Raw genomic sequence first — 23,913 nt, forward strand, 5'->3', positions numbered from 1 at the left:
TCAATGATAACATCTGTATTGTTTAACTAGGGCTCCATGATAACATCTGTATAGTTTAACTACATCTCAATGCTAACATCTGTATTGTTTAACTAGGGCTCCATGATAACATCTGTATAGTTTAACTACATCTCAATGCTAACATCTGTATAGTTTAACTACATCTCAATGCTAACATCTGTATTGTTTAACTAGGGCTCCATGATAACATCTGTATAGTTTAACTACATCTCAATGCTAAAGTCTTTATAGTTTAACTACATCTCAATGCTAAAGTCTTTATAGTTTAACTACATCTCAATGCTAACATCTGTATTGTTTAACTAGGGCTCCATGATAACATCTGTATAGTTTAACTACATCTCAATGCTAACATCTGTATAGTTTAACTACATCTCAATGCTAACATCTGTATTGTTTAACTAGGGCTCCATGATAACATCTGTATAGTTTAACTACATCTCAATGCTAAAGTCTTTATAGTTTAACTACATCTCAATGCTAAAGTCTTTATAGTTTAACTACATCTCAATGCTAAAGTCTTTATAGTTTAGTGGTGGAGAGCGTAGTCTGTTATTGGAATACACCAATGCCGCAATCAGTGTCAAAGCATCACTAAACTTTAGAAAGTGTGACAAGTAAACCTCGATGCGGATGAAAGAAAGTATTTTACATAGGGTTGTAAGCAAAACAAAGTAATCCGCAAAAGAATGCCTTTTGTTAACATTGTGATATTCGTCAAAAATCTACCACCGTACCGCTCTGGCTGTAATCATAGGGAGGGAAACATAACTCCTCTAGAAAGGTGAGACAATATTCTCACTACTGTACATGTGTATCAGTTGTACTGCTACACTCCTATTTCAGAGATACTTGTATAACTTAAGGCTATACTAACATAGTCATTAACTAAATGTACACTGTATACACACACCTGGCTTATATAGCCATACACTATATTGTTGATCAACTCCTGTTATGCAGTTTACAAATGACTTCTGTATACTACACGGCGCAGGCCACTGTCAAAGAGCTAAGAGCGTTTAATATTAAAGTATACAGAAAGTCCACAAATATTCTCAGTGTCATTGATGACTTTCCACAAACGTGTTGCCAGCAGGTGTAGTAGTGTTCAACCAGTAGCACCACGTGACAACCGAAACAAACGTTCTCAAACAGAACACACGTGTGCACTCAGAACACATTGTCTTCATAACAGGCTTCTCGTATAAGATTCAGGTCTTAAAGGCCAACACCACACTGAGCGACAATCGCTGGAAATAAAGCACAAATATCACAAAACATAGTCCGGGGGATGAGGCTCGTGAAATATCTTGAAGGGTGTTTCATAAAGTCCTCTGTTTGTGAATTTCGCAAGATTTGTTTTGTTTGAAGATTGTTAGCACTGCTCCTGATATTTTCGTTATCCATTGTCACTCCCATTAGAAGACCGTTTGTCGTTGGTCCAGTCGTGTAGGGGTTCAAACACTCGCTTGTCACTAGTGCAGTAAGAAAGTTAAGATTCAAGATTCGTTATTCATTTATTCATCTCTCACCATCTAATGTCTATTGAGATTTGAAATATACATTGCCACATATTGACACACATTGCTATCTTTACATACAGTATCTCACTAACACAGACACACTCACACACACACATTGCTATCTTTACATACAGTATCTCTCTCTCACTCACACACACACATTGCTATCTTTACATACAGTATCTCTCACTCCCATACTCACAGGGTTAATTCAGATTCCGTCTCGGGACACGCTCTGTATGTGTCACCTGTCAGCGTGACTGGCGTCGGGAGATTTCTCCGGGTCCTCTGATTTCCTTCCTGTCCCTCTCTTTAGTGTGAAATCGCCTCAAGGTGGAAGCACTTTCCTGTTGAAAGGGATACTCAAGGCTTGTGATAAAGCTGTGGCGACGGTCAAACGTTTCAAGAATATTTTTAGTTACAATTACAGAGCACGAGAGCGATACAGGAGAAATAAATGAGTCATTTCTCACTCAATTACCACTTATTAGCCCTTTTTCGGTTGTCGATATTCAGAAAAATATAAATAAAAAATCCAGTGAAATCGACCCTTGTGTCCTTCCATCGAATAACCGCGATAGCTTCCCGAGATGGTCAAGCAGACGAGTACTGGTGTGACGTCAGTCAGTGACGTACATGAAGTGTCTGGGGTCATTGCTTTAAAGAGCACGGAGTTGTTGAAGTCTCAAACTGTGACATATACATTTCTCGACACTGATTTTGTTAACACTCGACACTGATCTCGATTATTGTTAGTTGGAGAAGCTGGTACATCAGACTATCGAAGTAATCAGAAAGAAGTTATATTTGGGTCGACATATGTTTAAAGGTTATATCAACACAACAAATCTAATGAGTAATTTAATCTAATGAGGTGGCTACTGAAAAGCATGCAAATTCGTTAAAGTTGCTGCTCTTTCACACACACACGCGAGCATCAACGCATTCAGCTTTGCTTAAAAGATTCTAGGGATAAAATGCAGTTTTAACTAGCGATTCTCGCTAATGAGTTTCAGGCATGCCTGCTTTGTCAGTTAATCAGAAAATGGAGCATATTAGAGAACGTAAACATCCCGAAGCAAAACAAGAAAAAAAACCCACACCATGTTTCGAACACACCAACTTTCGATCTTGAGACCTTTGCCTGTCATTTGTCTTAGGCCTTGAGTTATTTTGCCTGTCGCAATTAACTTTATCGAGCCCTTCATAGTGTTTAAAAGTTGTTGAATTAGCGCCAGAACAAGTTTGATGACTGTCAATGAGTGAAGCCAAGAGTTGGCTTTGCGCGGCTTGCCAAGGGCGCTGACGTCACGCTTCCGAAGGCTCTCGAAGTTTTTCCCTTCTTTGCGACGTTTGAGAAAAATTATTCAGCGTCCGGGACATGATCATACCTCATCTAGACGAAGTTAATCTACGAGGGGTCAGCACCGTGCCGCATTCAGCGTCGATGGAGCCTCCTTTACAAGTCAGTGTATGAAAATGTTAACCATTATTATGTTTTACTTTCACTGAGGTAGCTGGTACATGGTCTAGTCACAAACTGGTGATCAAACGAATAAAAGATTCCCATGACACTTGCGGACCAGGAGTGAAACTCAAGGCCATCATAAAGAAGTATTCCTCTTACTGACTTGTAAGATTTTTCCTTTTCAATCTCTCTTGCTCTTTTATTGTCATTCTTTTTCTAAATTTTTAGAATTTTTTTATAATCTTTCTTCTTTCCTTTCTTCAATTACTTCTATTTTTCTTTCCAGCAGTAGGAACAATATGTAACATTAGTATTTTACAGTTACTTTTACTTTTCTGATTTTCAGAATTCGACCCTAGCAACTTTTCTGAAGAAAAATGTCTACAAAGAAAATACGAGACTGTGACAAAAGAATAAGTACAAACATTCTAAATATTGTCTTGCTTATATTAAGTAATATTTCTAGTCTATTGTTTACACGGCTTCTCTAATAACTACTGTTCCACAGGCAGGCGACCTGCTGTTGCAGCTGTACAGCCCTTGTCACCATGGCAGCGTAGGTCGGGAGATCAAATCTCACCTCCGGATCCCGGATTTCCTCTGGTTGTGGCACCTGTCTGACTGACGGCCTTAAAAGATGACAGTGTAAAAATGTCAACAGCACGCAGGAAACATCTCTTCGTCTGGTGATAGGAATGTTTTACAACACTTTATAGACATTTTCTCTTTATGTTCCCAAAATTTGGAATAATTTTAAACAATTTTCTTTTAAAATAACTGTATTTATTTATTTTTGCACAGTGAAGGTGAACTCCTGCCTCTGTGAATTGACAGCGTGCCGCTGGATTTCTTCGTAAATAAACGATGAAGACTACTTTCCCTGTCGAGAGCCTTGTAAACAAGGGCGAGCAGCAGTTGACGCCTTAGAACAGACGTAGATACGAAGTTGCCTCCCGTAGACTGAAATTTTGTGGAAGCCGACAAGGACAATTACAAATTACTTCCCCACTTCAGGAAGAAAAACAAAAATAAATGTTTTTTCTGTGTTGGGTGTCTGACAAATGTGTAAGCTCCTTTTCGGTCTCGAAGCCCTGTCATTGGATGATTCCAATTTGAAGTAGAAAAAAAGGGCAAATAACTAGAAACTCTTTCCGTCCAAATTTTAAGTCTTTAGAACTGTGTCACCATGGTGATATTTGTGTATCATTTATGTCTCCTTCATCTCATGAGTCTGGTAAAACTGAAAATACAATACGTGTCTCACTCTCTTTACCTGTGTGTGTGGCTTTTATAGTGAAGATAGTCAAGTGTGGTGTTTTCTCTCTCTCTGTACGTGCGTTCGTCGACAAACGGTCCATTTCGACGTTGGAAATAAAGTTATGAGAGACATACTTTTGATTGACATGACAAACTACAGGAAGGCAGCCAGATAAGCGAATAGACTCTTTCGTCTACTTTATCACTTGCACACGTAGACACACACACACAGTCATAAATGTTTATTTTCGATTCGAAAAATGGTTAGACGAATCTAGAACAAATCAAATTTAGAATAACCTTTGACCTAAAACAGCGGTGATATCACGTGACAGCCTGACCTTGCTTAGTCCCAGCCAGACAACTCTTCCTGTCGCCAGAACACAAACATAATCACAGGAATTTTAGTTACTGTGCAGCAAAACATCTCCGCCACCTGCCTGCTATTGAATCTTTAATGTTGACTGTAAACAGACCTCTTCCTATGCAACTCTGATTATTTTATTATGATTATGTACTCGGAGAAAAACACCATTAGCAAGCCATTGGACTAGGTTTCACATATTATTTTCTGTATCTGAGATATTTTTTCTCTTCCTTATTTTGTTGTAACCGAGTAAAGACATCATATGATGCCTACACTTGCTACTTTATGCATTTAAGTGTTTTTCTGTAAGTGTTTCTATTGTCAAGTCACGCCAGACAAAAGCGCATACTTTCAATGAACAACAAACTGATTGCCTGTGGCTGCCAATCGGCCCGTTGGTCGATCTCGTACATTAAACCCAAGTGCTTCTGGGTGTTGGACAGAAGGAATGGTCCTGTCAGGCAATTCTTCCTCATCCAGAAGAGCTCCAGTTCAATCAGAACAAAATAATAAAACTCAATGTTACACTATATACTACCATTCTAAACAATATTCGACAATTCACACATCTTTCTCTTCCACGTTCGTGTTTACTAGTTTAAAACCTACATGCGTTCTATTACAATTCCAAAAGCAATAACAGATAAAGATGTCATACCTGGTCTAGGCGAGGTCAATCCACAAGGGGTCAGTACAGTGCCGCATTCCCCTGGTCTACCATGTAATCATAACTCGGGACATTTACATGTCGTGACTCAGTCACGTGTTCTTCATTCACTATCCCGGGTCTGAGTAAATGTTTTACCCTGTTCCCCCCATAAATCTACTGCTGAACCGGGTTCACCAAATACTTCGTGTCACGGTTAACCCTTTCCCCTCTAACGTTCTCATTCCTTCTTCCATACATTCCATCTACACTTGCAGTGCACAAGTCGCGAAGGGGTTAAAATAATCAGAGAAACACGGACTGGTCCGTGACACATATATCTTAAAATCTGTTTATATAAATCTGAGCTTCTGCACACTACATATTAAGTACTATTGTTAATTAAAGCTCATCGCAAGAACAAGTGTTACACCCAGAAAGAAGCGTTTTGGAGGAAAGTAAATAGGAAATCAACATAGTGCAGTCACCTCCTACCCCAGTCCGCATTTTTAGGTGATGACATTCAGCGAGGGGTAACTTAACCTGTGGTCAGAACATTTCTTGCAATAATTATAAAAAAAAATCTTGGCTTCTCATATCACTTCAAGGTCCTGTCTGACAAGTCATTTCAAAATCTCAGTGTCCTTCCCATACTTCCCAGTCTCCACAAGAGCAATAATATAAAATGGGCAACCAGTGCTTTCAGCTCTCATTCTAGCTAAAGTGAATACGCAATCCTTAGACTAGTTGAACAACATTTTACAAAACTTCAAACTATGAAGAATAACCAAACGCAGATTTTTTTAATAATCTCTCCTGTGGTATTTAGTTACGTTGCGCAAATGAAAAATTACGGACGGGAACTAAAGTATGATTTATCTCATTTAAAATACTTTTTATTTCAAAATTCTAAAATTGGATTGTACATTGTGTTTCTACAAAAGCGATTGTCTAACTCTAAACAGCTTTAAGTCCTCGGATTTTTAATTGCGATGTACACCTGGTCCCTGAATTCCACATCAAGTTAATAACACTCGGTAAAACGCAAAGAAGATGTTAACCGATGTTCTCACAGAAGCCGACCAAACCCTAATTTCTGTCTGATATTCGCATCTTACCATTGGTGCGTTCTGTCTGACGAGGCAATAGATGACAGTCGACGAGGGCGTCAATGATACTCACGATTGTAAGGACTGCGCTGCCTGGAATGTCGACAAGCATTGTACTCTCGGGAGACAGAATAAAGTGCAGCTAGACGAGATATTAAAAGCTGCGAGATGAAAGTGAAGATAAAAGCTTTACTGATGCTCGTCACCACGTGACTCGCTCGCTCGCTGCCCAGCCCCTTCTCCTCCTCTGTCTTTGTGTTTCTGTTAACGGAAACTTCAACTGCGGCGCTTTTAGGGTTTGCTGTCCGCGCTACACATCAGTCGTCATTTAATATGTGTTGTCCACTCACAGCAAGAACGAGCGAGACAGTGGAGAGGGAGGAAACCGATTGTGTTAGGGATTCATTATTGCTGCAGACATGACTGTTGATAAACAAGTTACAGCTGTGTGTCAGTCTGCCTACAAGTTACAGCTGTGTGTCAGTCTGCCTACAAGTTACAGCTGTGTCAGTCTGCCTACAAGTTACAGCTGTGTCAGTCTGCCTACAAGTTACAGCTGTGTGTCAGTCTGCTTACAAGTTACAGCTGTGTGTCAGTCTGCCTACAAGTTACAGCTGTGTGTCAGTCTGCTTACAAGTTACAGCTGTGTGTCAGTCTGCCTATTATGAGTTACATAAGATCAGCTCTACATGTCATACCACACAATCAAAGAAATGTCATCAATAGATCCGAGAGTAAATCAAGTATTATCAAAAAAAAAAAAAAGATAATTCTTTCACGTTAAGATTTGGAGCGAAGCTCTCTAAAACGTTCTCGAGACTAAATGGCGACAGCTCTTGCCAAAGCCTTTATCTCAAGCCTCAGACCCAGAGGTGAGGGATCATTGCAGGTCTGACATCTGAAGCAACACAAAGCAACATCACTTGCACACATTACCTGCTGCCCACTGTGGCGAGAATGTTTTCTATGATGGTCTTCTTTAAGTTTTCCTGCAAGAGTTCATTATAAACAATGAAATATTAACCTCTTGCCCAAAAGCATTTCAAATTTAATTTCTCGCTCATTCACTTTATCCTGCACATCGCTGTCTCTCATCCACAGGTCTTGTAAGAGATCTCTAATTTAGTCTTTCTTTCCACTTCAAACTTCCTGGTGGCTCCAACGAAACCCTGGGTTTTATATTTTAACAGACTGAGTACAGATGAGCCACGAGTCAGGGTTGTGAGATGACATCCTGCTAATGTCTAAAACTAAGATGTTTCTGTCCTCTTCCCTCATCGTTCTCATCGGAGGTTCATGGAACACCATTAGAGGTAAGCTAGTAATTTATCTGAACCTTTTCTCTTTATTGTTTTGTTTACAAAAATCTTCTAACTATTAATTAGCAGCAGTTATCAAAAAGCGAAAGTGAGGCTGGTGTGACGGAAGTAGCCCCTGACAAGGGTGGGCACAGTCAACCCGGGTACACCAGGCTTTGTGTTTACAAGACACTGAGCTTTAGATAATAGGTGAAGGTGTGTTTGTCAAAGATTTATTGAATCGCACAGACAACGGGATTTAAAAAGCCGGAGAGGAAGGACACTGTGTGTCGTGTGAATAGCGGGGTAGCCAAGATAAACATGGGTAGAGTGCTGGGAAAGTGGTCGTTGAATTCATACAAACCTCACTTTGCTGGCCTGGCTAGGATGTTGACTGATAGAGTCTGACGATGTAGGTGAAACTATATTTTTAACATTGTTGCCAAATGTAATCATGATAACATTTCTGTCTTTGATACATTTTATTGTAAAAGTTAATTACAGCTAAGAATGGTGCTTCGTAACCTCATTCATTCATTTTGGGAATATTTCCTTAGTCGCTTAAAATGCGGATAGTGAACTAGTGATCGTGTGTGTGTGCGTGTGTGTGTGCTACAATGATGTGTTCTGTGATATGTGTGGTCCTAACAAAACTGCTCGGAATGTCTGACGTGGAACTACATGGTGACTTTGTACCCAGCACAGTCGCCACCCGCTTCTCGCACCTTCATGGTGAAAGGTTGTCTCGAACAAGAGAGATCGTAAAAGACCAGGTCACACGATCACACCTGATTATCTGTGGCGACAAGAGGTCGAGCTAACCCTAATGAAAACACATAGATCATTTTTATGGCGAAGTCCATCTCAAGTTTCCAGATATAGGATCTGAAGAAAACTCCAGAGCAGCCCTCTTTCATTTTCTTTTTAAAGCTCGTTTCTCAGGCTGTCTGTGATGTTGAAGCGCACACACGTGTTTAAGGCTGTCTGTCCGTCCGTCCGTCCGTCCGTCCGTCCGTCCGTCCGTCCGTCTGTCTGTCTATCTGTCTGTCTATCTGTCTGTCTGTCTGTCTGTCTGTCTGTCTGTCTGTCTGTCTGTCTGTCTGTCTGTCTCTGTCCCAGAAGTCTGTCGAGGCATACGGTAGAAAAGGAGATAAGGGAAACTCCCTTTTAGCACAATACTCCTTTGATTATCATAGAAAGATATCTTTAAAAGGCGTCCTACGAACAGTCTGGTGAGTGCGTCTAGTGTTAAAATAACGAGCAATCCATGAAATAAACAAGGAAGGAAATAAAGAACGGATGAAATAAAAGAACGAAGAGAAACTGGCCACTCACGTCCGGTCGGCGTTGACATGGTAAACATGTAGGAGTGTGAATGGGAAAGAGAAAAAAGACAACATTCAAGTCTTCATCGTCATACACATAAATAACAATATCCCACCGACAAGGATATCTTAGCGGTTGTGAAAGACGAAAGGCTGTTAGGCTCGGTTCAGTGCGATCTTTACTGCCACATCTTTAATTTGTCATCAGGGCAGTGGGCACTAGCTTTACCATCACGAGCGTCACCATCTACAACAGGGTGGGCGGTGAGTTGTTTAAATATGCTAAACACATTTTATTCTGGTCCCTACTTTGTGAAATGTTTGTGAGAGACAGGAGAGAGAGAGAGAGTTCTGTATCGTGTTTGACTGCGCTGCTACAATGTTAAATTAACAACAAAAATTTGAGGTGTTGTAAGTCATCGGTAACCTCTACACTACTCACACACTGTCTTTACGCTGACCTGTGTCCCCTTATTATTATTTATTGTTTGTTGACAATATTATTGACAATGCGTGATGTTTACTGTTTGTGACATTATCAGGGAAAGTCTTTGGTTAATAGTTTAAAGAAACTGCTGTTACATTATATAAAGTATACAGAAGGCAACACTTTGTATGTTTTTGTGTCTGTTAAGCCCCAGAGAGACTGAACAATGTTGAGCTGTATGTGGATCAGCAACTATGTAACACTATAACAAACGGCGACCAGCTGGTAGTGAATGTCAACTGCAGTCAACCAGCGAGAGGACAGAAAGTCAAGTTACAAAAGAACAGCCTCCTTTTACAATTTTGTGAACTTGAAGTATGGGGTAAGGTTTGTTATGCATATGATAAATTTTATTGAATCAGTATCTGCACTAACAAATTTTTTTGTGGGGTAAACTTTCTTGCTCTAAGCCACAAAATCCCCGAACTCACCGCAATTCTAAAATACACACATAAAATGACAGACATACACACGCGCGCGACACTCAGGTATACTTCACAGGTGGGCCGGTTAATTCGACCACTGCCTGTAGTAGGTTGGACCAAATTATCATTTTACCTTTGATTAATCCTCGGTCAACGCACATACACATTGCCCTGAGTGACTTAAGATCGAGGAATGATGATGATGATGATGATGATGATGATGATTGATGATGATGATGATGATGATGATGATGATGATGATGATGATGATGATGATGATGATTGCTCAACCTTTTTCCAAAAAGCGGGATACACTTCAGTGGAAGGGAAATCCCCTCATTCTTCGAGACAAGGATGGGGACAGGGGGGAAGGGGTGGTGTGGGGATACGTTTAATGACGAACAGGTGGGCGCTCCTGAAAACAGGCGCGTTTACGGTTTATTGAGCCAGCTGATAGACATGGGTTACACCTACATTTGTAGATTGCTAGTGAATACATGCATATGTTTCCAGTGAACGCACACCTACACATATATATAGACAATGAACACACCTACATATATTACCTGTGAACACATACACCCCTTAAATAGATATATAATTTGCCAGTGAACACGAAGTGGTGAAACGAGTGCAGAAAAAGTTCAATGATATTGCCACTCCTGTAGTTATTCAATGTTGCAGTTGCATTTAGTGCCACGACTCCACACATGACATTCTGCCAGAATTTTTAAAAATTGAACCATAAAGTAAACCGAGATGAATATAAATATTAAAATAATTATTATTTCTTTGCGGCACCACGAGCTCAAGAATTTCGGGGTAACTTTGACTGTGGAGACACGGCACACATGTACCCAGAGGGACTTTGTCTTTGTGAGCTCAAAGCATTCGACTGGCCCCGGCTTGTGATTGTTATGACTGGTCAAGCGACCACTGGTCCCTCCACAGTCAACCATTCCTCCCTTCTGTTGTTGGACTACTTTCTGTAATATTCTATGATATCGTCCTAGACACCTGAAGGATATATGCAGAAAGACACAGGCTAACCCTCTCCCTCCTGCTTAGCGGGGGAGCAGGTATGAAGGCAATGAAAGAATCGAAATTGCAGTACATGTACCCGTAATCTCACTCTTTACCTGTGCTGTGCTTTGACCTAGTGAGGGATTCTTCTGGAAAAGATCCAACAAATGGAGTGTGCACACCCAACCCTGGTATAATACCTCGCGACCATTGATCAAGAATGACAAGATCTCTTTTATCTGTGTATGAGTCACCAACAGAGAGACGCTAACATTCAAAAATAACAAATATTGAATTGTTGAATCCTCTGTCAGACTGTCGCTACAACTGTGCACTGCCAGAACTGGTATTCCGTATCATTTTTTCCCCCTGAGAAATGATGCCCCTCCTGTCCTTGCTTCACTCCTCTAGCTCTCAATTTCAATACTCACTCCACACACATTTAACATACATTTATCGTCGTCTGTTACAAGTGTCTCCCCACATCCCTGTCCAACTCATTTCTGATCTGTTTCTTTGTTTATCGAAGGCTGATGATGACCACTACTGCGCAAATAATGATAATAAATTTTAAATAAAATAAAGTAAATGTTTGTGTCGGTGGTGATGTGTTTGGAGATGGCTGATGAGGCCAGTTCGTAGTAACAGTCTCCCGCATGCTAAGCTCACACACAACAAATCTCCTGCCGATCCTCCGTCGTAATATGAAACAGTCAATGAGATGTCAGTGCTTGGAGCAGAGATGTGAATGAGAAGGCCAAACATGGTGTCGGTGATGACCAGTTCATGCAATTCAGTGTAAGTGTCTTCAGTGTCTTCAACAGCAAGAGACCATCACCGTTACATTTACGGCCACCGTGATGCCGATGACACCATCATGCTGGCCCCTAACTTTATACTGAAAGTTCCGAGAATAAAGAGTTTCTCGGATATCTCGACGGTTGCAACATGAATTTTGAATCCTTCGAACTTCTTCTTGATATTATCTGGGTTGGTCACTGTTGGGACCTATGCTCTGACAAGTTTGGCCAACCTCTTGCTTCCCAGTGGTCGTTAAAGGATGAAAGGTCAAAAATGTCTTCATGGAGCTTGGAAAGCTTCTGCACGAGCTGGAATTTGACAACAAAGCCGACGCCAGCCTGGCAACGTTTCTCAAAACTGCCAACTCCAGAAGTTGTGGCCACTGTCAACCTCTGTCAACTGCCATTTGTCATGTGGCCGTGTTTCTCTCAGAGAATCCCTATAGGTCACGTGCTAGCTCCCTTACAAGTGTTGTCCTCCTTTCTGGCCTGTCTGCTTTGGTGTTGCCAAGCAGGGATCAGACATTCCATGATCCGAAGGTAAGTTCTGCTCCCTTGTTCTTTATCTTTTTAGTTGGACAGCTGTTGAGAATTCCTACCAGCTGCTTTTTGCTGGCCAGCGGTGAATAGCAGGATATTCTCAGGGCACTTTTTCTTGACCTTACTTCACACTGCGGATTTACACATCACCTCGATCCCTCCAATCCTTTTCTCTCTATGGCTTTGCATTCCTCGCACCAATCTTTGTACACTAAGTAAATATTTCTTTTCTGATTCTTGTCCACTCACCTGCAACAAAGTGCACTCCATATTCGCCAGAAATATAAATCTTCCTCTTTCAAAATGTATCTGAAATCTTTTTATTTTCATTTTATTATAGTCTTAACCTTCCTTTCTTCTTTTTTTTTCACTTTTTGTCGTCACCATGACCTTTCTCAGTCTGTGTGTGTGTGTGCTACTGTTCTCATTATTGAATCCTTGCCAGTCACCATGACAGTCTAAACATCAACTCTTTTCGAGCTAAATTTCCTTGGCCTAATCAACTCAAGGGTGCTCACTGCGGTTATCTTCGTGCAACGACTTTTATCAAAGGATACACTCCCCTGACTGACAAATGTAAACTTATCTTCTGTCAGGACGACCGTCGACGTGAGCTGACAACCGAGAGTTCAAGTACAGTCGACATGGCGGACCAGGGGTCCCACAACTCTGTGCCTGGCCTAGAACTGCTTGGAATCCTCGGTAGTGGGTCGTTTGGTGTAGTCTACCTGGTGAAAAATGAAAGTGGCGAAGAGGTAAGAAAAAAATTGTAGAATTTCTCATGTTCATGTCATCGTGCTGTGATGTATGTAGGGTGGGAGGATACCTCGGCATCCCAGGCAACAACGATGGAAGAACGCCGATGAACAAACGCCAGACGGACGGACGGACATGCAAACGGTGAGACAGAAAGACGGCAAAACAAACAAGACACACAGACTAACAGATTGCATATCAGAGACTGTAGGTTTAAAGGAAATTCCCGATCGTCCGACCTGACTAGAATATTTTTATATGCCTTGTGTGAGCAGCAACAAAGCAGGTCAGGCTAGAGTTTTGTAAAGGCCAGAGGTTAAATAAAGCAAAGGCTAAGAATGTGATTACTTTTCTTTCGTTAATGTTGTTCTTTTGGTTTAGTGTTGGTTTATTTGTTTGTTTTTACTCCCTTTGCAACGAGAGGGTCTTGCTTTCGACACAACAATAACTTGTACAGATGTATGTTGCTCCGCCTTTTTAACCTACAATTATTTTTTTTTTTTTTTTTTTTTTTTTTTATTTTTTTTGTTTACAAAGCTGAACATCACTTCTGACTGGCAGTCATCTTGGCATTCTGACATGACACTGAATGACATTCTGATTGACCCTCCGCTCTCAAACCTGTAACCCTAACATTGATGACGTAGACGACACTCAAAGTCGCTAAATTATGTTTCCCTTTTTTTTTCCCTAATTTTGGAAGTTGTTATCTGAACATTTTTACATTTCCGGATCTCTCATCATTATTTGATTTTGTTTCAACAGATTTATACTTGAATATGTTTTTTGACACAACCTCTCTATTCCACGTGTCAGACTGGAGGTATTCGGCTGTCACTCTTTCTCCTTCTCCAGCCCCAGTATTTGTAGTGGCCTGCCTCCGTCTCTCCGCACAGCCGAGTCGGTACATGCCTTGCGATCTGAACTTTAAACATTTCTCTTTCGGAAACACCTTCTACTAGTCCATCTTCTTGTCCTTTCTCTCCTTCCCCCCCCCCCCCCACTCCTATCTCTGCATTCCTTCACGTTCTTGTATTGCTAACGGGTGCATGTTCGGGTATGTGTGCTGAGCTTGTTGGTACTCGGTTGTGACTTCATCACACGGCCTCTTTGCCCCCTGGTCTCTTGTGAAGCGCAATGGGCTCGCCTCCGTGTGGGAAATACGCTATAAGCAGACTTCTATATTAGAGACTTCCAAGAAACAACTTTCTTCCACAATTTTTTCCGCAAAACAAATTTTCTGGAGGAGCGACCGCTAAGTGTATGCACTAATCATATTTTTAAAAACTGCCAATTGGAGAGGGGCGTGTCTATCAAGCTCAAAACTCTTTGTTTCATACAATTGTACCTATCATCCAACCTTACGTGTAACAAAAGCTTTTTGCCATGTAAATGCTTAAAGGTAAATGAAACTGTCCATTATTGGAAAATATTTTTCATGCGTTGATCAATCACATCCATGGTTTTTTATTTTCCTTCACATTTTTGTTGTTGTTGTTGTTTGGTTGGTTTTTGTTTTGCTTTGTTTGTTGAGATAGGATTTTTGTTTGTCTGGTTTTGGTGCTGTCTCCTACACAAATGAATATCTCCATACCAACCTAACTAGTCTCGACAAGCTCACAAGCCCTGATTTCTGTGTTCAGTTCGCCCTAAAGAGCCTCAACTTAGACCCCGATAGAAGCAGCAAGCCAAAGCAGGGTGACCCCGAGGCAGAACGTGACCTGTTGAGGTCGCTAAGCCACGAGCACGTGCTGGCCTACGTCGACAGTTACGTGGTCGAATGTTTCCTCTGCGTCGTCACGGAGTACTGCCAGGGTGGCGACATCGAGCGTTTCCTTGGCAACAGCGGGCGCCAGTACCCGAGGACTTGCTGACGTGCTGGCTGCATCAGATGGCGCTCGGCCTGGAGGTGTGTCACAACCTGCCTTCAAGACCACTAAGGGTGGGAAAGGGTAGAGATCGCGGGTGGGAGGGAATCCGTGACCAAGATTTCCGATTGGGTCAAACTGTTATCAATTAGTAATGTCTCATGCAAGGATGGCCACATATCTGTAGCCAGTTGGTTTTTTTTTTTTATATACGAAAATATTGCAAATACCTGTTTAAAATTTTTTAATATTTTATGCATTTCAAAGGTAATCAGTGATCTCTACATTGCTTACCTTAGAAAAGGTGCAGATGACCCACACATTTACCTAACAGGTTGCGGCCTATGCTCCTCGAGGAGTAACAAGGAATAAACTAAAGTAAAATTACCTAAAAGTAAGTGCAGCTTACACCTAAAAAAACTGTGCAGTAGGTTACACTTTGTGGTTTGGAGGAGGGCGTTGATATTCACTGTTTATATTCTTGGATGATGTTAATTGTCAAGTTCTTTTCGTTACATTACTCGTATATTTTGAAAGTGTCATTACTTTCCACGGGATTACTTCTTCCTGTCTGCATATTACTCTCCAGTGTCATTACTTCAATTACTATCCATATATTTTGAAAGGTTTTGTTCTATCCAGTACATGCATACCCATGATCCTGTTGTACTTCATCGAGACCTGAAGCCAAGTAACATCTACCTGACAGAGCGTGGGGACATCCGCCTGGGGGACCTGGGTATCGCGAGGTACTCTCTTTTTTCTCATTTTCCTCTCTATCTTTCTTTCTGTCTGCTACTCTTCCTTTCTACCTCACTATCACTCCCATGTACATACATGCTAATATACATATAAATATACTCATACATATACACATACACACATGCACACACACATGCCCACACAGGTGTTTAAACACACACACACACACACACACAAATATACTCATTCACATATGTACACAATCAAACATTCACACACACATATTCGCACACACAAATTACACATGCTTTCTTTCTCAATTTCTTTTCTTCCTTTTCCTCTTTCTTTCCTGCCTTTATTTCTCCCTTTCTCTCCTTCCTCTTTTTGCATTACGTGTCCTTGTGCGCATGCGTCTGGGAGCGTACGTTTGAGTGTGTCACTATTCACCAGTCTTGTTTCTGACAACTATCCTCCAGAAAACTAGAAAAGCGTCTGACCTCGCGACCACCGTGTGCGGTACCCCCAGCTACATTAGTCCGGAGCAGCTGCAGTATATCCCTTACTGTGCTAAGGTACCCGCATCCTGTTCTACACTTGTTCATCGTTATTCTATATCGCTGATCAATCCTACAGTGCTATACATTCTCAAAGTCCTCCTCTCTGCTCTCTGTTTACTTTTTATACATCTTTTTCGCTCTTTCTTTCTCTTTCTCTGCCTCTGCTCTTTAATTTTTCACTGCGGGTGTTGTTGGAGTTTTTGTAGTCACTGTGCCTCTCTGTCAGACTTTCATTGTTTGTTCTTTCCATCAGACTGACATCTGGAGCTTAGGATGCTGTGTCGTGATGATGGCGACGTTGAAAAAGCCTTTCGACGAATCCTCGCTCTACAAACTTATTCACGCCATAGTCTATACGGATGTAAGTAAGATAGGAGGGTGGCTCGCTCGTTGGTTTCTTTATTCATCGGTTTGGTTGGAATATTGGTCGATTCTCCTTCCTTCATTCATTATAAACTCTCTTTAGATTCTATTTTATTTTGTCTTTCTTCTTTCTTAGTCTGATTGATGCTATGTACATTGCATTAGGACAACGATGAAGTCATACTGTGTTTGATCACGTGGTCAATTGCACGCAGAGAAAGCCGCTGCCCATTGCCTATAGTAGAGGGTTCGACCATCTGATAGGACAGATGCTAGAGAAAGATCCTCGACTCCGACCCTCCGCTTCCCAACTGCTTGAGCACCTTTTGTTGCTGAAAGAGTCCTCGGCCATCGAACAGAAGGTCGGTTCCCTCGCCAGTTCTCTTGATGTGTGAACATTGCGTATTAATCTTTCTCAGCTTTTACATTCCCCACGAGACAAACAACAGAAAGCTCAAGTCAAATATCTTTCTCTATTTCTTTATATCCAGATGCTGCTGCTGCTCCTTCTCCTCTTCTTACACAGAGAGAGAAAGAGACGGAATGCTTTTTTCTTTCTTTCTAAAGACGTCTGGATCGGACAGTATGTTCAGAGCTGTCTTCCGATTAACAGTTGTGTCCATAGAGCTCTTAGAGCGTAGCATGTATATATGTTTTGTAAGCATCTCTTTTATTGTGAAGCTAAAGTAGTTCTTTGCTTTTTCAGCCACTCGATCTCTTGGCACGGCATGATCTTCTCCGTATCTTGAAACAGCCTCAGAAAGTGAAGAAACTTCTCAGCGAGGAAGAGCAGAGAGAGTTCTCAACCCTGACAATGAATCTGTCTATCATTAGAAATACTCCGAGAGACCAGACTGACAGAGCTCACGCCAGAGTCAAGACCGGAAAAAGTCGCGAACGAGGGGAATCTGGAGGTGGCTCGACCACAAGGGCAAAGAGGACCTCAGAGGTCGGCGACGACGATGAGGAAATAACACTGCGCTCGTTTGCCTCGTGGGGGGAGACTTTTGTAGACCGCGGAGAGACAGCAAACTCGCAGAAGACGATAACATCATCGATAGCTTCTTCTACGGCTCACAGTATGTCGTGCGATGAATCAACCTTCATAGATCGTGGTACGATGAGGCCTGTGAGTGACACAGTGACTTCTCTTCCTCTGTCACTTTCTATGATTCACTTTGAGGAGAGCCTCTTGGACCCAGAGACGAAACCTAGGCAAGAGAAGACTTTGAAATCGAGGGAGAACTCTTCTGCCTCTCTGTCCTTCACGGAACAAGATCCGGCGAGGTCAGCACAACATCAGAAGATAAAATCATCGGGGAAGTCTCCTTTGACAGTGTCCAAGTCGTCTGAGGAAGCGTTACATCACAATAGGACAAAATCTGCTCGACGTCAGGCAAAGCTTCCTTTAAAAATGACCAAGTCAACTGTTGAAGAATCGGATAATGGTGCCACAAAATCTGCCTATCACCAGAGCATGGAATCTCCTTTGGCATTGCCCAATACGGTAGAGAGCTCCTTGTATCATTATAGAGAAAATTCTGCCCAACACCGGACTGTGACGCCTTCGGAGACCTCGAGCAAGCTGCTCTCCTCGACATCATGCCGGGACACCGTGGATAGCGGTGAGACCAAACCGTCCATGACATCATCACTGCCAGCAACGTTACAAAAGCCTTCGAGGCTCAGCATCCTCGTATCGACAATAGGAGCGCCTTCAAAAACCACTGGAGTACGTACTTTTAAAAGTTTTGATCGAACTTGCTGTGTGAGATTGTTGTTATGCGTGTGTAGATGCTTTATTTATTGTTGTCACCTCCATTACAAAGGCTGGTCCAGCTTTTTGTCAATTTAATGTGGGTTCTGGGTGTAAGTCCGTCAGAATTTATCTCCTGATGAGTATTGTGACTTCTACTGTTACGGTCGGAACTTACTTAAATTGTTTATTTCTCTCTCACTCTCACTTCTCTCTCACTTTCTCTCTCACACACACACACAGGTGCGGAGACAAACTTGCATGCATGCATAAGCATTCAGATACTGCGGATCACTTCAAAAAGTCTTTTTAAACTTTACCCCTCCCGATTTGTAATACGCTTTAGTGACACGCTTTTATATTTAGTCTCAGTTCTCTTGACCTTTGCTTATCTGTTTTGTGTTGGTTGATCGGAGGGTTATGTCGTTTGGGTGTAATGAATTTATTTGTTTGTTTGTGATCGTGTGTTGAGTGTGTATGAAAGAGAAAAAGAAAAAGCATGTATACATGTGTATAAAAACTTGCTAAACACCATAAACTCTACCGTCATGTGCGTACCTCACCCCGATGCACACAAAATAAATATGCATGGGAACTCACTCTAGCGTGCCTGAAACTTTACTTTTTCCTTTTATCTCCCTTGGATTGATTGCACGCTCAAACGGCAGTTATAAACTCTCCATCTTTTCACATTTCAAGAACTCATTGCTCTATTTTCTTTTTAGTTTAGTGAGTGAATAGGGTTTAACCTCTAACAATAGCAACAACAAAACAGAAACTTCAGACATTGTAATTTCAGGTTTCCGAAAGCGATGACCACATCAGTAATAGAGGTAAGTATAACTGGCGAGTATTTGATCGTTCAAAGAAATATCATTCATATAAAGTGCTTATAAAAGTGTTTCTCCTGCTCTTAATCTTGTACAGCCTGCATTAAGCTTTATTGTCATTGTCTTCTTTAAGTATTTTCACAGTAACGGTTCCTGCAAGTTGATCAGGAAAGGCTTCGATCACAAAGTAGACATCGAAGTATACAACATCCTTTCCCACTGCAGTCCTGTGTGTGTGTGTAGATGGTGTGTGTGAGAGAGAAAGTGAATAAGAACGATTACTCATTTTTTAATACTTCCAATCAAGTCTTACATTTACATTACTTATTTTTAAAATCTGATAACTTGAATACGGATAGCCTTTCCCCATGATGGAATCCAGCGCTTATACAAACATTATCTTCATCGTTATCATCATCATCATGCAGGAAAGACTTTTAAAGTATGCATCAAGCTTTATATCTACTATCTTGTCAAACTATTCATTTCTTTTTCATGAGGGTTAACCACGTTGCTCTACTTTTTCTGTAGGCTTGCTGTACACATCTGCCTAATTTTGTAATTTTAATTTCGTCTCTTTAAGTTTACAACGTTTCTATGTTTTATCGTGCTTTTTTTTTTTAAAAAAAGCTTTTTTCGAATGTTATTTATACCCTGGTGAATGGAACTGTTTTATTTTTTCATATCATTTTTACTGACACCATTACTTTTAGTCTTAAGTTTACCAAAAAATACGTCTTCTTCATTCACTCCTTCCTCCCTCTCTCTCTCTTCCTCCCCCAACCCTTTCCCAATGATAGAACCCATAGTTTCTGAATTTTACGATTTTTTTTTTTTTTTGCAAAATAACTTAGAGTAAGATTTGATTTTTTTTTTTCAATTTGCAGTGGGCAGTTCTCTGGACGTTCAGATGGAAAATCTGAAAAAGTAAGTTGACAAACAAGTTTGTAAAGCAGTGAAGGCTGATCGAGTTTCTATGTAGTGTACTGTCAGTCGGGAAGTCTTGGTAAGTCTAAGGATAAAGACAAGTTAACAAGAGTTAAATTTCTATACGAGTAGAGACAAGTAAGCAAGAGTTAAATATTTACAAGTATAAACTTTATTTAAAGCAACTCTTCCTTCTTAGACCCTTTGAACTCATGCTGACCCTCTTCTGTGTTGTTTTTGAATGATAGGAGGTGTTTGCTTGTGTAGATACGGCAGAATCTTGATATGTTGTTCTAATTGTGTGTGTGTGATGGGATGCTCTTGGTTTAAAGCGATGTCAGCCATTAGGGAAGATCGCTCTACAAGTAATCTTCATTATATATATCATCACCATCATCACATTTTGTCACCATAGATTTAAAAATTATTGATAGTGCACTCTCCTCATCAACACGATGTACCTGCAAGAATTTAACGTGCACTTATTCCTTTTATCATTCATAATTCCTTATTTTAAACATCCAAACACTTATGAATGGGACTATGATTATAAGGAGTTACTGATATTGGGTTAAGACATATGTAATCCCTGCAGGTGTTCCAAGAATAGTCACAGCTCAGTGGAGACCGGTCACGTATACCAGCGCTCTGAGAAAAAAGCCAGTAGCATTAGCAATGATATCATATCTGGGAACCTATAATATATCAGATGCTTTCTATAGACCCATATGAACGAGGGGAAAGGGGAGATAAGAAAGGTTAGATAAAGTTTCCCGAAAAAGATGAGTAAAGGGGAAATAATAATAATAATAATAATAATAATAATAATAATAATAATAATAATAATAATAATAAAGAACTGAAATGTGATCACATCAATGACTTTCTTACAGGTCTTTGAAACGTGCGCTTAGTCAGAGTCCTTCTCTGGATCATGATGCCATTGTGGATCTTCTGACTGCCAGCCAGAACCCATACACGGCACTGGTCGGTGTTGTTCCTAGTTCTGTTAATAGTTACAGTGCCCTAAAGATGAAAAAAAAAAGATCTTCTAATGGCAATCAGACACCACAGCTCTGCGATCGACTTGAGTTTCAATGCTGTATTCAAAACAAATATGAAAACATTCAGCTTTTTACCTGAATTTTGACACATCTTTAAGATTCTATTCTCCCAATATAAGATATTACATCTAACACATGATAAGTTGAAAGGTTTTTTAAACGGTTCTGAAAGATCATTTAAAGAATAGAAGAAAATCAAGTCGATCATTCATACCTCATTGTGTCTTGTTTGCAGGCGCAGTTGATGAAACTGCTGGATGAAACCGAATATTAACAAGTTCCGACCTTTCAAAAGTGCCAGTAATCGTTTTATGACAGTAACAAAATATTCCGATACCTACTCCGTCGGCAGCTTCTGTGCATATTTGCTTATGTACGGGAATAGTACGAGAATATTTATTTGTGCAAATGATGTAACTCATTTGCCAACGTTGTATACAGCTATAACTGTTTGAAAATGTGTTTGTCATAAACGAACAGTCAGTATATTGATAATATTCAAATACAGCTTTCACATTGTATGGGTGACAGCGTAGTCTCTCAATGTCTACACACTAAAATGTTTAGTGACGGTCGTCTCCTAACCTTTTCATGTCGTAATTGGAGAGAGAGATGTTAGAGACCTCTCTTTTCTCTGGGCAAGCTTTACGTAGGGCGGTGCCCTTCTCCTCTCCCTCGCTGTCTTATCTTTTCCCACCCCTTTAAAAAGTCAGGTACCCATTCCCGTCATCTGGGTCGACTGGGGCAATTTTACTGCGCTATTCGGAAATCGAACCAGAGCGTCTTTTACTTGGTACGCCAGCGCCCTCTTCTTCTATCCGCTGCTCCTGTGTTTAATGTAGAGCGCGAGGCATAGTTTGCATCTCTGGCAAATATTTGTTGGAAGAATATGCATTGACTAATGAAAGAGTACGAGTGCCGGCCATGTACGTATGCTTTTTTTTTTTTTCTGTTCTGAGTGAGCAATCACTCATCGAGTACTCGACGTCTCTGGGACGCTTAATTCTTGCTAACTGGGTGTGGTGCTGATAGCATTCCACGCGGTCCTTTCGTCTTCCTATGTTCCAAGTTCATGTGTACTGTTTTCTTTCGAAAGGCTGAAATAATTTTATGTGTGATGATGGTGTTCGATCGTTTGTACCGAATGTACTGTGTTGGGGTGTGACGACTCACGACTGGTTCACATTACTAGACGTTTTAGATATATGGAGGAACATCTTGCGCCCTATGTCTTCTTTTACTTATGCAAGAAAATCGGTCACGCGAACAGTCCATTATTTTTGGCAATACAGGACTCATATTAAGTATATCCACGGACGTGAATAGGTGGATTGCTGTCTGCCGAGAAGAAAAACCCACAATATAGTCCTGTGAGCCTGTGGAAACAGATTTTGTGAGTTTATGGGAGCCTGACTGGGTCAGTGTGTAGTTTTCCAAATAAAATGTTTTTAACTTCTTAAAACATCTATCTATGACTTATAATTTTTGTAGTGTGTAAGAAAGGCTTTGTGTGTATATGTTTAAGAGAAAAATTGCCCCAATTAATTTTCGGTCAAACCCTCTGCTCACAGCAAACAAATAGTAGCACCAAATCAAGGGAATGTTTAATTAATGTAATGACCTTACAAAATAAAGTAGCAATGAGATACAAATACAATAGACAATAATATTATACATTTGATTTTAATTTTTTTTTTTTACAACTGCCTTTGTGGATATTGGAGTTTATGACTTCCAGAGAGTTTTCGTGATGTCGCTAATCTGTTATTGTCATTACAATTAGTACTGGGTCTCCACAAGGCTGTTGTCTATCGCTGCTGTTGTATATCATGTATGCTGACAGCTGTAGAGAATACAATAGTTCATTTTCAGATGTTATTTTATTGACTGTTATAGGGACGCGAGCAAGATCATGTCGATCAAATTTCATCCATTGGTGTGATAAGCATTTTCTGTAATTGCTCACAGATATAACAAAAGAGATGTTATAAGTTTTAGGAAAGAAAACATAGTAGTGTTTATCCCAATATGGTACACAACTAACCTGTTGAGATTGTCGATTCCTTCGGGTATGTAGGAAATGATTTTAATTGCAAACTTTTATGAAATGCACAGAACATATGAAATGAGTTTAGCAAAGAGTATACCACCTCGCTTTTAATGCATAATGATTTTGATCCATTTTCATTAGTCATTCATTAACAACTTATTTTTGTCTACTGGTTTCTAGGACAAGAACACTTTCGAACAGTATTGTCCATATTTGTTCTAAAATCATTGGCGTCAAGCAAAAAATTTTGAATTTTTGTGATCCGCAAATTCTAATTTCTTACATCATTGATAGTGACTGTCAATATAGGAGCTTCAAGCACATTGCATTAATGGTGAGCTGACTTTTGCTAAAAATGAAACTTGAGCTTCTTTTCCAGAACACACTTGAGAATAGCACAAAAAAACACATGTATGCACAGACTGCAAGTAGAATCATTACAAATATCATCATCAAGATACTCCAACGAAGCAGTTAACATAAAATAACTGTCAATGATATAAATAAGCTTGGCGAAAGCAAAGATGTTTTTGCAAAATAGTGGACTCAGAAAAGAAGGGGATATTATGCGTGAACGTCGCACACAGCAAAGTGTCCCTGTGGCATTGGCATCTGTAACCCAGTAGACACCTGAATGGCCCCTATATGAATGAGATCAGCTATGTGATAACTGAGAGGAGCCAGAAGGAAAGTAGGAAAAAAACCAACTCGTCAAACACAAAAAATTCCCATGTGATACCCATGACCA

General features: G+C 40.5%; 1 protein-coding gene across 2 annotated transcripts; it reads left to right on the top strand.

Moving 5' to 3' along the window:
- Positions 1 to 8,089: 8,089 nt before the first annotated feature.
- LOC112572368 (serine/threonine-protein kinase fray2-like) lies at positions 8,090 to 22,581 on the top strand. 2 transcript variants are annotated; one of them, XM_025252007.1, is made up of 14 exons: positions 8,090 to 8,104; positions 9,226 to 9,281; positions 9,653 to 9,826; positions 12,889 to 13,047; positions 14,692 to 14,957; positions 15,559 to 15,665; positions 16,095 to 16,190; positions 16,429 to 16,536; positions 16,754 to 16,900; positions 17,245 to 18,270; positions 19,094 to 19,127; positions 20,012 to 20,051; positions 20,945 to 21,038; positions 21,351 to 22,581. In XM_025252007.1, exons 8-14 carry the CDS (start codon positions 16,462 to 16,464, stop codon positions 21,387 to 21,389), a joined length of 1,455 nt encoding a protein of 484 aa, XP_025107792.1. In that variant the 5' UTR covers positions 8,090 to 8,104; positions 9,226 to 9,281; positions 9,653 to 9,826; positions 12,889 to 13,047; positions 14,692 to 14,957; positions 15,559 to 15,665; positions 16,095 to 16,190; positions 16,429 to 16,461; the 3' UTR covers positions 21,390 to 22,581. The 2 variants fall into 2 exon arrangements, with proteins under 2 accessions (XP_025107792.1, XP_025107793.1); XM_025252008.1 differs by lacking the exon at positions 8,090 to 8,104 and having other exon boundaries at positions 9,225 to 9,281.
- Positions 22,582 to 23,913: the final 1,332 nt, after the last annotated feature.

The sequence above is a fragment of the Pomacea canaliculata genome, linkage group LG9 (genome assembly GCF_003073045.1).
Source record: "Pomacea canaliculata isolate SZHN2017 linkage group LG9, ASM307304v1, whole genome shotgun sequence".
NCBI lineage: Eukaryota > Metazoa > Mollusca > Gastropoda > Architaenioglossa > Ampullariidae > Pomacea > Pomacea canaliculata.

Coding starts and splice junctions, on each gene's coding strand:
- LOC112572368 (XM_025252007.1), top strand. CDS start 16,462: ATGATGGCGACGTTGAAAAAGCCTTTCGACGAATCCTCGCTCTACAAA. Junction 18,271..19,093: donor CGCCTTCAAAAACCACTGGA/GTACGTACTTTT, acceptor TTGTAATTTCAG/GTTTCCGAAAGCGATGACCA. Junction 21,039..21,350: donor AGAACCCATACACGGCACTG/GTCGGTGTTGTT, acceptor TCTTGTTTGCAG/GCGCAGTTGATGAAACTGCT.